Source organism: Lathamus discolor, chromosome 18 (assembly GCF_037157495.1).
Source record: "Lathamus discolor isolate bLatDis1 chromosome 18, bLatDis1.hap1, whole genome shotgun sequence".
In the NCBI taxonomy this organism is placed as follows: Eukaryota; Metazoa; Chordata; class Aves; order Psittaciformes; family Psittacidae; genus Lathamus; species Lathamus discolor.
The window spans coordinates 363,122-377,412 of NC_088901.1; the positions used below are offsets into that span (position 1 = coordinate 363,122).

Consider the following 14,291-nt stretch of genomic DNA (forward strand, 5'->3'; position numbering starts at 1 on the left):
TGAGGATAGAACTAGAGCTGCGATTAAGCTTGTGAGAAACTATTCTTTATTAATAAATTACCAAGGGGTTCAGTTCCTCTTCCAAGAAGTTTCTTCACCAAAAAGCAGACCTCAGCAACAAGAACAATGAGAAGGGGCTGCGTCGGCATCCGGGTACAGATGAAGAAGGGACTGGCTGAGACCCAAAACCAAGAATTATAAGAGACTGGACCCCAAAAACCCCGGTGTGCATCTTGGTGGAGCAGAGACTCCCCTACACACCCAGCGCTGCTTGCTTATTGCCTCTTGATATTAATCAATTGTAATAAAATAATTAAATCAGACCATGGCTGAGATGGAATTTTTATAAATACAAACCCCATACATACAAACAGGAATACCTGCACACGTGCACTTACTGACATGGAAACACACGCACTAACAGGCACTGATGCACCCAGAAACACACCGCTACGTGTGTAAGCGCAAAGTAAGACCCTCGTGTGAATAGATACACACTGGTAGAGGCCCCTATGTAGCCACACACACTGACACCCCAAATGTGTACACACATGTGCACGTGTGTGTGCGCACACGCAGATGCTGCTGCTGATACAGAGCTGTAGGCACGCACACTCTGACAGACATGGCTGGGTTTGTATACGTATACATATACATATATGCACATACATACACAGACATATATATGCATATGCATACATATACAGCTATACATACACATATACCATAGAACCACAGAACCACAGAATAGTTTGGGTTGGAAAGGACCTTAAGATCATCCAGTTCCACCCCCCTGCCATGAGCAGGGACAGAATTTTTATCGCACAGCTTAGCTTAGCAAGGGGGAGAACGGAGGAACAGGGGCACCAAGGGGGTCTGGGGCATATCTATACATAAGAATATACACATATATAGAAACACATATCTATACATGCACATATATACACACACACAGACACTGTTGGGGTTTTATATAATATGTATATACACAAGGTACTGGGGTTTCATATATATATATAAACACACACAGTGCTGGGTTTTTTTATTTATATATACACACAGACTGCTGGGGTTATATGTATATATATGTATACACACACACAATATACACACACAGAGCTATACAAAGTGCACAGGCAGTGCTGTTTCAAATCACACTGTTCTCTGTGTGTAGATAGTATACATATATGTAGCTTTCTATAGATAAACACTGTGTTTGCATATATATAAAAGTAAATTAATTTTTATATATGTATGTCAACCTGCCCCCCAGCACTAACAGTATCTGTTAGAGTGAGGGTATACGTATACACACTTACATATGTAAAACCAAAACCCAGCAGTGTGTCTGTCAGTGTGTGTGTCTCTGTGTGTGTAGCCAGATAAAAAAATGCAAGTGTTGGTCAGTGTGTCCCTGTGTGTGGTTGACTTTATGTGTGTTTATATGTTTTATATTTATATATCCACATATAGAATTCCACAGTGTCTGTTAGTGTGTGTGTGCATGTGTGTGTGTTTGTATATATATATAAAATATAAAAAAGAAACATCAGTATCTATTAGTGTGTATGTGTATATATATATATATAAAATCTCCATCAGTGTCTGTGTGTGTGCATATATGTGTATAAATATATATAAAAAAAAAATCAGTGTCTGTGTTTGTATATATAGATATAAAAAAGTCCATCAGTGTGTGTATATATAAACATGTCAGTGTGTGTGCGGGTGTGTATATATATATATATATATATATATATACACACACATATATAAATATATATATATATATAAACCCCATCAGTGTGTCTATGTATATATATATAAAAATCCCCATCAGTGTGTGTGTGCTTGTATATATATATATATATAAGTGTGTACATCTGTAAAAAAACCAACATGTGTGTGCATATATACCTAAAAAACCCAAACATTAGTGTGTGTATATAAAAAGACCAACATCAGTGCCTGTGTGTATATATATGTCTATATATATAAAGCCCAACATCAGTGTGAGTATATACATATAAACCCATCAGTGTGTGTATATATATATTTAAAAAAAACCCCAAAAAATAGTGTCTTTGCATATATATATATATAAAACCAACATCAGTGTATATATATATATATATATAAACCCCACCAGTGTGTATGCATGTGTGCGTGTATATATATATATAAAACCCCCATCAATGCCTGTGTTTGTGCATATATATATATACACACACAAAAAAAATCAGTGTCTGTTAATGTGTATGTATGTGTGTGTATATAAGTATAAATATTGAAAAAATCACTCTGTTCATGTGTGTACATACATACATATGTATATACACACACAAAACACCAACACTGGCTGTTTTTGTGCGTTTATGTGTGTGTATATATAGCCCCCGCAGCATCTGTTCATGAAAGTTGTGTGTATGTATATACATATGTGTACGTGTCTATGTATGTGCACGTGACTACGTATGAGCATATGTATGTGCTTATATGTGTATATGGGTGTATGTGTGTGTGCATAATGTGTATACGTGTGTATAATGTGTGTATACGTGTATATGTGTGTACAATGTTTATATGTGTGTACAATGTGTACATGTGTGTATAATGTGTGTGTATGTGTGTACAATGCGTACATGTGTGTATAATGTGTGTGTATGTGTGTACAATGTGTACATGCGTGTGTACAGTATGTATATGTGTGCGCACAATATGTATGTGTGTACAATGTGTACCTGTGTGTATAATGATGTGTGTACAATGTGTGTGTGCACAATGTGTATATGTGTGTACATGTGTGTATAATGATGTGTGTATATGTGTGTGTAGAATGTGTACGTGTGTGTGCACAATGTGTATATGTGTGCACAATGTGTACATGTGTGTGTATGTGTGTACAATGTGTATATGTGTGTACAATGTGTATGTGCACAATATGCATGTGTATGTACAATATGCATATGTATGTGCACAATGTATATGTGTGCGCACAATGTGTATGTGTGTGCACAATGTGTATGTGTGTATGATGTGTACAGGTGTGTGTACGTGTATACGTGTGCACAATATGTACGTGTATATGCGTGTACGATGTGTACATGTGTGTGCACAATGTGTATGTGTGTACGACGTGTACAGGTGTGTGTACATGTATATGTGTGTACGATGTGTACGGGTGTGTGCACAATGTGTATATGTGTGTACGATGTGTACATGTGTGCGCACAATGTGTATATGTGTGTATGATGTGTACAGGTGTGTGCACAGTGTATATGTGTGTACGATGTGTACATGTGTGTGCACAATGTGTATATGTGCACGATGTGTACAGGTGTGTGCACAATGTGTATATGTGTGTACGATGTGTACAGGTGTGTGCACAGTGTATATGTGTGTACGATGTGTACATGTGTGTGCACAATGTGTATACGTGCACGATGTGTACACGTGTGTGTACGTGTATATAGATGTGTGCACAATGTGTATATATGTGCACGATGTGTACAGGTGTGTGCGCAATGTGTATATGTGTGTACGATGTGTACATGTGTGTGCAATGTGTATATGTGTGTACAATGTGTACAGGTGTGTGCACAGTGTATATGTGTGTACGATGTGTACGTGTGTGCACAATGCGTATATGTGCACAATGTGTACAGGTGTGTGCACAATGTGTACATGTATATGTGTGTACTATGTGTACATGTGTGTGCACAATGTGTATATGTGCACGATGTGTACAGGTGTGTGCACAATGTGTACATGTGTGTGCACAATGTGTATACGTGCACGATGTGTACAGGTGTGTGTACGTGTATATAGATGTGTGCACAATGTGTATACGTGCACGATGTGTACAGGTGTGTGTACGTGTATATAGATGTGTGCACAATGTATACAACGTGTGCAGAAACCGGTCCGGGCGGGTTTGTGCCTGCCCGCTCAGGTGCGGCCTGTGGCCACCAGGTGGCGCCCCACTCCACCCTGTGGGTGCTCCCCGAGGTTGGGGGGGGCTGGGGGGGGGCACTGAAAGAATCGGGAGGAAACGCAGAAAATAAACAAATTCTAAAAAATAACACCCCCACCCCCTCCCCCTCCGTGCCGGCTGCGAGGCTGCGCTGCCACATGTGGATGCGGTAGCACAGCTGGCTGTGCGTGCACATCTGGATGCAGTGGCCAGGGTGGCACATAGGGCTGCGGTGGATCTTCTGCCTGCACTGGGATGCCTGGCTCTGGTGGACACGGCGGCTGTGATGGCCAGGGTGGCGATAGTGGCCCACCTGGCTGCGGTGGCACACCTGGCTGCAGTGGCACACCTGGCTGCGGTGGCACATCTGGCTGCGGTGGCACATCTGGCTGCACGGCACTGGTGGCACTGGTGGCCATGGGGTGGCTGCGGTGGCAGCTGCAGCGGCCACTGTGGCTGCGTGTGCCCATGGCAGGCCCGGCGCTGGCCGCGGTCACAGGCAGCCAGTGGGGCCGGAAGGCAGCACAATGAGCGGGGACTTATCTCACCCCACAGCCCTTCCTGGGGCCCGTGTCCCCCCCCCGGCATGGGGCAGGCAGAGGCCAGCAGTGCCATGCGTGTCCGCAGCAGCACTGGGGCAGGAGCGGAGCCGGGGGCACGGAGGGTTCAGGCGCTTTATTTACAAATAGTAAAAAGCAAAATAAATACAAAAAAAAAGTCTTAAAAGTCCGACCCAGGGCAGGGAGGAAGGGGTGGGGGGGGACTGGGGCTGTGCTGCTGCATGGTCCCCAATTGTGGCCCCAGCAGGACAGGAACACAAGAGGGCTGAGCCCTCTCCTGTCCCCAAAGTGGGGGCAGGGGCCATAGCACCATAGGGAAAGGCAGAGGGGACGGTGAGCACCCCATCCTGACCCCGGCCCTGGGGGTCCCCCGGGAGTTGTTTTTCTCCCTCAGCCCCTGGATGAGGGGAGCTGAGGGGGCAGATACAGGGGTGCAGGAGCCCTGCGGTCCCAAGGCAGCGCTCCCCAGCCAGGCCTGGGAGGAGGAAGAAGTGGATGAAGCCACCTTTGAAGGGCCCCCAACTGCCACCAAAGCCCAGCAGAGCCCAGGGCGGGGGGATTAGTGGGTAAATCCCATGGGATGCAGGAGCAGCCCCTGCGGCACCCCCGGCCGCATGCCCCATGCATGCCCCACTGCACCCAGCCGCTGCGTCAGCACAGCGAGGACCCAGGGGACAATCCCAGCCCCCTGCCCCGAGCTACTGGGGGGTCCCCAGGAGGGGACGGAGGGGCTGCGGTGCTGGACCATGGCGGGGCCGGGAGGAGGGCGGTGGCGGCACGGCGCTCACTTGTGGGGCATGTCCTCCACGCTGACCCGGCCCCACACCCCCACCACGAAGGTCTCCACCTCGCACTCGTTGACGCCGCGGGCGATGCGGAAGTGGCCGCCCTCTCCCCACGCTGTGCCCCAGGAGTTGGCTGCGGTCTGCGGGGAGGACACGGCTCAGCCAGACCGCGAGGAGCTGGACCCCAGCTCCTGCAGCCCCCCACACCCCCAGTGGCTGAGCCCCGGCACACTCGCGGCACCCACAAGCACTCACCCAGTATTTCTGGGTCTGGCCATCGGGAAGCTGCTCTTCTCCCCACCTGCAGGAAGAGAGAAGTGAAAGGGGGTCCTCCCCATGTGCCACATACTGCGGGCATCACCGCATCCACCACCCTGATAGCGGGGTGCTATGCTCACCCCACTCCCTTCCCGGCCTCAGCACCTCACTGCGGGCGCACACAAGGTACGGAACACAGGCAGGTCCATTTAGCCATGGGGAGCAGGAAGGAAGCTGCTGGAATCTGCCCCTCCAAGCCTCCTCCCTCTGCAGGGGCTGAGCACTCGTGGCACTTGTGGCCGCCGTCGCACCCTGCACCCTCCTTCCCCTCCCACTTCCTCTCCCTGCCTGGAGCAAGTGGACACCCCCGGGGGGCCCCCTCACCTACCCAGTGATTTTAACGGAGTGGGTCCCATGCCTCTGGTGCTTCGGGCCCTTCCCCTCGGCCACCGGCGTGTGCCGATAGATCCCGCTCTTGTACATGAAGAAATCCTCGTGCACCTCCAGGATGGCTGCGGGAAGGGGGAGAGGGTTGGGGACCTGTCCTGAGGGAGGGGGTGCCGAGATCCCGGGGCTCCAAGTGTCTCAGGACGGAGGATGCGGGCACCAGGGACACGGGGGTTACCCAGCAGGAGGGAGGGTAGGGGCCGGATCCCCCCCGGGGATGTGACCAGACTCGGAGGAGGATTAAACCCATGAAACAAACCAAACCCAAGTGCCAAGGCAGAGCTGAAACCCCTGGGGTTAATGAGCACCAAGCGCTGGTGCGGGCAGCGGGATGGGGCTGTGGGAGCAGGGGGTAACACTGAGCAGGAGAGGAGCTGAGGGGGGGTCCCGGCCCCGGGCAGGGTGGTTCACCCCCTCTCACCCCCCCAGCCACTGCAGCACCAGCTCTGGGGCGCACAGCCCCTTACCTTGCACAGGACCATTCTCCAGCAGCTCCTTCATGATCTCCTTCTCCTGCAAGCACAGAGCGGGGATGGTGCCTCAGCACCCTCACAGGGAAGAGCTTCTGCCTAAGAGCTCATCTCAGTCTCCCCTCGGGCAGGTTCAAGCCATTCCCCTTGGCCTGTCCCTACAGGCCCTTGTCCCAAGCCCCTCTCCAGGTTCCCTGCAGCCCCTTTAGGCACTGGAGCTGCTCTCAGCTCTCCCCTTCAGGAGCCTTCTCTTGTCCAGGCTGCCCCAGCCCAGCTCTCTCAGCCTGGCTCCAGAGCAGAGCTGCTCCAGCCCTCGCAGCAGCTCCGCGGCCTCCTCTGGGCTCGCTCCATCAGCTCCAGGTCCCTCTTGCGCCGGATCAGGGCTGCAGGGGGGGTCTCCTCGGAGCACAGCAGAGGGGCAGGATCCCCTCCCTGAGCTGCTGCTCCCGCTCTGGGGGTGCACCCAGCACAGGGCCCGCAGGCACCCACGGGTGGGTGCTGGGGCGGTGCCGGTGGAGGAGCAGCTCCCCCAGGGGCTCCGCAGCGGGATTTTCCCAGCTTCATTTCCAGCCTTGGCTTTCCCAAGGAAACCACCCTGGGCCAAGCCCCTTCCCGCTCCCCGCGGGCACTCACGCTGGAGGAGAGGCGGTAGGCAGGGGTGGACTGGTAGATGTCGTTGGCGTGGGTCTGCGGGTTGGGGCAGCGAGCGGTCGCCTGCCGCTTGCCCCGGCCCGTGGAGCGGCTGTGCATCATGCAGGGCTGCGCGGCCGGGCGGCTCTCCTGGCTGGTGAAGGGGTAGCACTCATCCGTCACCACCCTGGGCACAGGGACAAGCACAGGGAGGGGATGAACCACCCGGCTCCATCCGCATCCCCAGACACTGCTCTCCATCTCACCTGGGCACCTTGCTCCCTGCTGGTACCAGAGGCAGGATGTGCATGGAGCAGCCCTGGGCTCTCTGCAGGTAACCAGAGCCTTGAAGCTCCTTATCCCATCCCATCCCCCTGCCCCATCCCATCCCCACTCACCCTCGCCTGCGCAGGTACCACCAGGCGCCATCCAGCCGCCCCCCGCTGCAGCCCCGTTGGTTGCGGGTGTCGCAGGACAGGAGGTTTTGGGGTGACAGGGCGGGTGTCATGTGTCCCATGGAGTGGATGGAGATGCGGTCCGAGGCAACGGCTGGGAGCGAGCAGGGGTCAGGGAGGTTCAGCTGCTCCCCTGGCTCCTGCCCTGCGCGCAGCCCCACAGCAGGGCTCTGTCCCCACCGACTGCCCCATCCCACCCCATCTCACCCGCCGTGGAGAAGGCCCAGGAACCGGCGCAGTTGCCCTGGTCCAGGGGCTCATGGATCATCCCAGGCCACTTTGCAGCTGCATCGAAGTGGCGAGGCAGCACCTCGTTGGAGTCCATGTTCATCTGTGGGAGCCAGAGCAGGGGGGTTCTCACTACACAGGGACCCTCCCCTCTATTCCTCCTGCTCCCAGCATCCCAGGACTCCCTCTCAGGGTCCCCAGCCAGCTTCAGCATCCCCGTGACCCACTGCAGGATCCCTCGCGATGGGGATACCCAGAGACCCAGCCAAATACGACAGGGATTTTGGCGTTCCAGGGGGGAGCTGGATCCCTCAACTTTCCTTAAACTCGGGATCTTCAGCCCCAGCGGCTCCTTATGCAACACCAGCACCAAGTGTCCGGCCTCATGCACCAACAGGTGCACGGCACTGGGTGCCCTGAGCCCCTCATTGTGGCCTCCAGCCGCTGAGTCAGGCCCAGCCTTTCCGCTCCTGGGGAGGACGCGGCCACGGCCACGGCGTATCCCAGCACAGGAAGCGCCTCTAAAATTAAACCTCAAGGCCCCGTCTCTGGGCGTGCGCGGTGCCTGCGCCCCACCAGCACCCACGGCCCCCACACGCTGCCCACCTCGAACGGGAGCTGGGCTCGGATGCAGCCAGAGGCACCCCACTTGCAGGGCGCTGGCGCAGCCGGTTCTGCTGACTCAGCACTATGGGGCTGGCTTTCCGATGGGAAACCAGTACGGAGGAGAAGGGGAAAAAACAACACTGGCAGCGCAGGGATTGTCAGGGGGAATGTGCTGAGCTGCTGTCTCCAAACACAAGGGCTGCCCGCGGCACCCACCCGGCACAGCCCCTGCCCAGGGCAGGGGACACCACCCGGCCAAGGGGATGCTGAATCCCTGCGTCGAGCCCCGGCATGTCCCTGTTTCCCGGGCACCCGCGGGGCTCACCTGCATCTCGTTCATGTTCATGACGGTGGGAGAGGGCCGGAAGGTGCCCAAGCGGTGCCGGATCCCATCCTCCAGGGTCATGCCCCAGAACTGGCTGTAGTTGGTGGCTCTCCAGCTGCAGGGGAGGACGGGACACGGCTCGGGGGTGCCCCGAGAAGCACTGAGGGGTGAGGCAACCCCTCCTCACCCTCCTGTGCCTGCTCCTTACCCATAATTGCCCCTGTTGACGGCGTCGATCAGCTCCCCATCCATCAGGCACGCGTGATCCTCGCACTGCCACTGCCCGCCGGGGCTGCAGGTGCTGCAGAGGGGATGGCACCAGAGGAGACAGTCAGACGGGGAGGGACGATGCCCTTGGGGTGACTGGGGGGGGGGGGCTCAATTGGTGTTGGTGCCCTCAAACCAGGCACTTTCAGCTCTCGCGGGCAGCTGGTGGGGGTTTGGAGGTCACGCCGTGGCTCAGCACCAATGGACGGGGTGAAGCTGGGGCACGGACAGCCCTTGGGGACCGTCCCAGAGGGCAGCCGGAGCATGGGACAGAGCGCGCTGTAAAGCGGCCAGGGCTGCAGTCACTTTGGACACCAGCCCGGTGGGAGGGGGGGGGTTCGGGGCTGGAGGTGCCCCCCCGGGGGAGCTGCTTTTGCCCCACGGGGAGCCCCGCTGTGGGTGGGGGGGCAGTGCCGGGTGCCGGTGCCGCGCTCCCCCCGCACGGGGAGCAATGCCTGGCACGCTCCCGCGGCCCCGCCAGCTTCCTGCCACGCTCTTCCCTTTTAAGGAGCCATCCCGAGGCCGTGTCCCGGCAGCCGAGCCCTGATCCCACCCCCGGCACCTGCATCCCACTCACCCCATCCCCATCCCATCCCCGGCACCGCTCTGGGACCCTGTGCCTGCTGGTTCCCTCGCTGGGGACTCCATGGGAGCACCTCGGGGTGCAGCAAGCTGGGTGCCCACAGCACCTTCCTCGGCTTCACCCCTGCCCCCTTGTCACCCCCTAGATCCCACAGGAGCCAGGCAGAGATGAGGTCTGGGGTGAAGCACTCCTGGAATTGCTGCTCTCCACGCGCCAAGTGCGGGGGAAGGATTTGGGAGCAGAGCCTCAGCCCCCCAGGGCAGCACTGGTGAGGATGGGATACAGGGATGCTTCGCCAGGATTCTTCCCAATGCACATCCTGGGGACCTCCACCTTCCCCGAGGCTTTGGGATGTCCTCCAGCCCCACAAGCCTCTGCCCCCTGGTCCTGGAGAAACCCCAGGCAGCACCAGAGCTTCATGGAGGGGTAGGGCTGGCTTTTCACCTGCAGCTCCGGCGCACACGCCTGCCCACACATGCACACACACGTGCTCGTGCCCTCACATATGCCCCACATGGAGCCTTTCATTCCCCTTATCTGCTGCATCGCTGCGAGGCAGCCGCTGGGGCTGCTCCCCGCCGGTTCCCCTCTCCCCCACCTCCAGGATGCCATTAATACCATTCCCAGATAAACCCCACGCTGCTGGATAACGCAAACAGCGAGCTCCTGGCACGCAGCACGGGTGGGACGGCAGCACCGGCGCCGGGCTCTGGCCGCGCAGGCACGTCCCGTCAGGCTTGGGCAAGCTGGGCTCGGACCCGCGCAGCCAGAAAAGCCCCGGCAGCCCGCAGCCAGCCCGGCCACGCTCCACCAGGCCAAGCACTGGAACGTGGGAGGGGCCCAAGGCCCCGGGCTCTCTGCTTGGAATATGCTGGAGCAAAGCACTTGGCACCGGCACCCGCCACCCAGCTCGGGCCCCCCGACGCCCTTCCTGGGGGCAGGCAGCGGTGCCGCGGCACCGGCAGCACCGGGGCACTCACCACAGGTTGCAGTTCTCCCGGTACGTGGCTCCGGTGGGATAACTGCGGCCAGCGCGGGCACAGCCTGGATGGGAAAAGGGGGAGCCCCGGTGAGCACCTGGCACCGGCACCCGCATGGCTCCGGGAGGTAAATACCGAGGGGAAAATAAATGAGGTCCTTAGAGCCAGGCGGGTTCCTGGGTGCATCTCGGCACCTCCAGGCCTGTGATGGGGATCAGCTTGTGCCCCACGGCGCAGGGGTGGCTCGGCAATGGGAGGGTTAACCATGGGGCTGCTGAGCACAGCCTAGCGGGACAGGGATAAAGGGGCCAGTTGTGCCCGGGAGCTGGCTCTGCTCTTCAGGGACTTCTTAGAAAGCCTTGTCCTGCACGGGGGGGCTGCCCGTGCCCCCCTCTCGCCCCCATCCAGCTGCCGGAGGGGTTAAGTCAGGGCCAGCATCCGCTTGCCCCAGACATGACCGGAAACGTGTCCCCCCATACCCCTGCTCTGCCCCACAAGTACGTGCGGCCGGAGCTGCCCCTCTGACCCCCACAGCCCTGCCTGTCGGGAGGCATGGGGGACGTGCTGTGGGGCCACGGGCTACTCCCAGACCCATTTCTGGGAGCCCACCCCATAGGTCCAGAGCAACCCCGCAGCGAGGACAGGGCCATGGGTTTCCATATCCAGCCACAACCATGACCCCAGCAGCATCACACAGCACATGGGACACCCACAGCCTCCTGCTCGGCTGGACCAGGGGCTGCCTCACCTGGAGCTTTGGGGAAGGGCGGCGGGATGCCCAGGCAGTACTCCCAGAAGTCGGGGCAGCAGTCGGACACTGTTCTGTTGCAGAAGAGGTCGCAGTAGCAGAGGGTGTCGTGGTAGGGCACGGTGCAGGCGTCGTCGCGGCCGTGGCAGCACACGTCCCCGCGCTCGCAGTAGGACCCTCCGGCATCATAGACCCCGTGCTCGTAGAGGCCGGGGGCCAGCTCCCGGCGGGTGCGCACCCGGGAAGCCCGGGACGCCTGGGCCAGCAGCCAGAGGCAGAGCAGGGCCCGCATGGTGCCAAGAGTGTCCCCAACCTGCAGCCGCTGCAGAGGGAGGGCAGTGAGCACGCAGGGCAGCTCCGCACCGACACCAGCCCCATCCTGCTGAGTCACCTACCCCAGCGCGCTGCCCACCTCGCCCCAGCCCTGCTCTTCCCCGGGACTCTCCGCAGTTCGCGTTTATTACCCCGCCGTGAGACCAGAGCGGCTCTGGGCACCCAAAACACCGCCCCCCCCCCCCCCCGGTGCCCTCTCTGGGGGCCCCGAGCCCTCCCACACCCCTTAACCCCGTCTGCTCCAAATGCAAAATCCATCGGGAACGGGCTCCCCTGCGCACCCGGGGCGGGGGGCGCTCCCCGGGTCCCAACCCCGGCCTCGGTCCCAGCCCTAACCCCGGTCCCCAGGGGCGGGGGAGCCTTCCCTTCGCATCCAGCCCCGTCCCGTCCCGTACCTGCCGCTCCCGCGCCGCCGCCGCCGAGCGCGTGCCCCGGCCCCGCCGCTCCTTATAACCGCGCCCCGGCCGGGGGGAGCGGGGAGGCGCCGGGGCAGCCGCCATCGGCCGGGCCGCGCTGCCCCTCCCCGGGCGGGGCGGGGGTCGGGCCCGGGGCTCCGGTCGGGTCGGGTCGGGGCGGGCGGAAGAGAGAAGCGCGTCCCCGAACCCCCCCCCCCGGCCCGGGGTACCCAGCGGCACCTCCTGCCCTGCGGACCGGGGTCCCCCGGGTCCTGCTCCCAGCCCCGCGCCCTCACAACCTGGGGGACCCCGGCAGCTCCGGTAGCACCCCTGGCACCCAGCGGGGTCCCTGCGCTGCCCCGGACATGCAGGGGAGAGAGGGTAGGGGGGGTTCACGTCTGCCCCCTCCCAGCACCCCAGCTGCAGGGGGCAGGCGGATGCAAGTGACACAGGGAGGGATGCAGAGGCAGGGACACCCCATCGCAGCCCAGGGCACGGAGTCGGGGTCTCCTGGAGTCAGCCCCGTGTCCGGGTGCTGAGGACCTGGGAATGGGGGTCTTGGCCACCCCACAGGTCCTGGTTCCCCCTGCAGGACCAGCGCTCACTGTAGGGCTTCAGCTGCCCACCGCGGGGCTCTTGCCTTGACTCTGCCCTGCAAGGAGCATCTCCCAGCTCTGCCAAGGGATTCCTCCTGGTTCCCATCTGCAGTCTTCGGGGAGGATGCTGGGACCTATCAGGGTGTTCTTGCACCCCAAGTACAGGGAGCACTGCGTCCCACTGGGCATGAGGGCTGCCAGGGACCCCAGGGTGCTCTGAATGCCCAGACAAGGGTCCTGCAAGAGCCCCATCCAGAGACCCCTGCCCAGCTCCTCCGCTGTTGTTCTCAAAAGGGCTTTTCCTGGAAGTGTGGCCTTGGGCTGGAGCTTGAGCTCGAGGGCTGTGGAGCGCCTCAGGAAGGAACTGGGTCCAGCCCGGAGTCCGGCTGTCTCCATGACTGGACTGCCAGGAATTCAGTGAGTCACAAATTCCCCAAGACCCTCAGGGGACAAAGCAGAGCCACTGGCTAAAAGGACATCCCCAGCTTCTGCTCCGGGTCCTTGTGCTGCTGCCAGGCAGCTCCCTGGCAGTGGCTGAGGATGCCGTGGGGTGCTGCCAGCAGAGCTGGCCCCTTCCCGTTGCGGCCCCCGTTTCCCCCACAGCAGATAAGGGTTCGTGAGCAGGGGCGAGAGCAGCAACAGTTCAAGTGCTTGTGACCCCCCCTCTCTTCCTGCGCCGTGCTCCGCATGCCAAGTGTGGCTCCTGGTGGGACGCAGCGATGCAGCACTGCGGGGTCACAGTTTGCTGCCTTCTCTGATGCCAACATCTCCCCCGCTGCGTGTCCCTGCTCCGGGGAGTGCCAGCCCCTGGCACACGTGGGGCAGCCAAGGTGGACGAGGGCAAAGTCCAGCTGGGGCACCTTGGGCCCACGTGGCTGCGGGAAGCAGAGCAAGGAGCTGTGGGTTGGCACCGTGCCTGTCCTGCCCTCACCGCTGCTGCCTGCACTCTGCAGGAGAGCCGGTCCCACCACTGCACGGAGATGTGGAAAGAGACCAGAGCCAGGCGGGTTGGTCCTGGATGCCCCATGGAGCTGCAGGGACGCGCTGAGCCGCACCACTGCACAGCGCAGGGCGAGCACCCCAGCGATGCACACCCCCGTGAACCATCCCTCTAAACCCACCCTGGAAAGCCACCGATCCTGCCGGGGAGCCGGGCAGTTTGCTCACACGGGGCTTTCCTGCTGCATCCTGGCTCCCCCTTCAAAGCCTCTGCTTCTAAGCAGCGTGAGCCGGAGGTGCGCAGCGTCAAGGATCCCAAGGGATCACCCAGAGGGACCCGGGGACCGGAGTCACCCCAAAGCCCCCATCCCAGCAGGCTGGGGCAGCGCTGGGGGCCGTGGGGCCAGGGCAGGGAGGCGCTGGCCCCTGCAGTGCTCCGAGCCAGCGCTGAGCTTGTTGGCAAGAAGCATCCAGGAAAGGCAGGACCGACCTGCGGCCGGCCCCGGCTTCCTCCCCGGCCAGCGCCAGGGCAGGGCGGCGCGGGAAGGGGCCACCCCGAACCCCGACACTTGCAGGTTGGGGTTCACATCATCCCCACGACCGACAGCGCACAGGGATGGGGTGAAGGCTTTGCTGTCCCTTGAGGGGTTGTGGCGTCCTGGGTAACGGGGCTGCACCCCCCCCCCCGCTTGGGGACACGCTGCGACACTTCT

The 14,291-nt window shown here is 59.1% G+C and overlaps 1 protein-coding gene across 2 annotated transcripts; it reads right to left on the minus strand.

Annotated features, from left to right (window-relative positions):
• Positions 1–23: 23 nt before the first annotated feature.
• On the minus strand, positions 24–12,163 carry TINAGL1 (tubulointerstitial nephritis antigen like 1). Of its 2 annotated transcripts, none has more exons than XM_065697454.1 (12): positions 12,044–12,163; positions 11,316–11,637; positions 10,568–10,631; positions 8,946–9,038; positions 8,738–8,852; positions 7,786–7,909; positions 7,522–7,672; positions 7,127–7,310; positions 6,491–6,536; positions 5,965–6,088; positions 5,574–5,619; positions 24–175 (listed from the first exon to the last, which is right to left on the minus strand). In XM_065697454.1, exons 1-12 carry the CDS (start codon positions 12,146–12,148, stop codon positions 95–97), a joined length of 1,455 nt encoding a protein of 484 aa, XP_065553526.1. In that variant the 5' UTR covers positions 12,149–12,163; the 3' UTR covers positions 24–94. The 2 variants fall into 2 exon arrangements, with proteins under 2 accessions (XP_065553526.1, XP_065553524.1); XM_065697452.1 differs by lacking the exon at positions 24–175 and adding an exon at positions 4,634–5,458.
• Positions 12,164–14,291: the final 2,128 nt, after the last annotated feature.

Excerpts from the sequence above, each read along its gene's own strand:
- TINAGL1 (XM_065697452.1), bottom strand. The coding sequence starts at position 12,148 with ATGGCGGCTGCCCCGGCGCCTCCCCGCTCCCCCCGGCCGGGGCGCGGT. Across the intron at positions 9,039-10,567 it reads CGGGAGAACTGCAACCTGTG|CACCTGCAGCCCCGGCGGGC; the intron begins GTGAGTGCCCCG and ends TCCCCTCTGCAG. Across the intron at positions 8,853-8,945 it reads GTCAACAGGGGCAATTATGG|CTGGAGAGCCACCAACTACA; the intron begins GTAAGGAGCAGG and ends CCTCCCCTGCAG.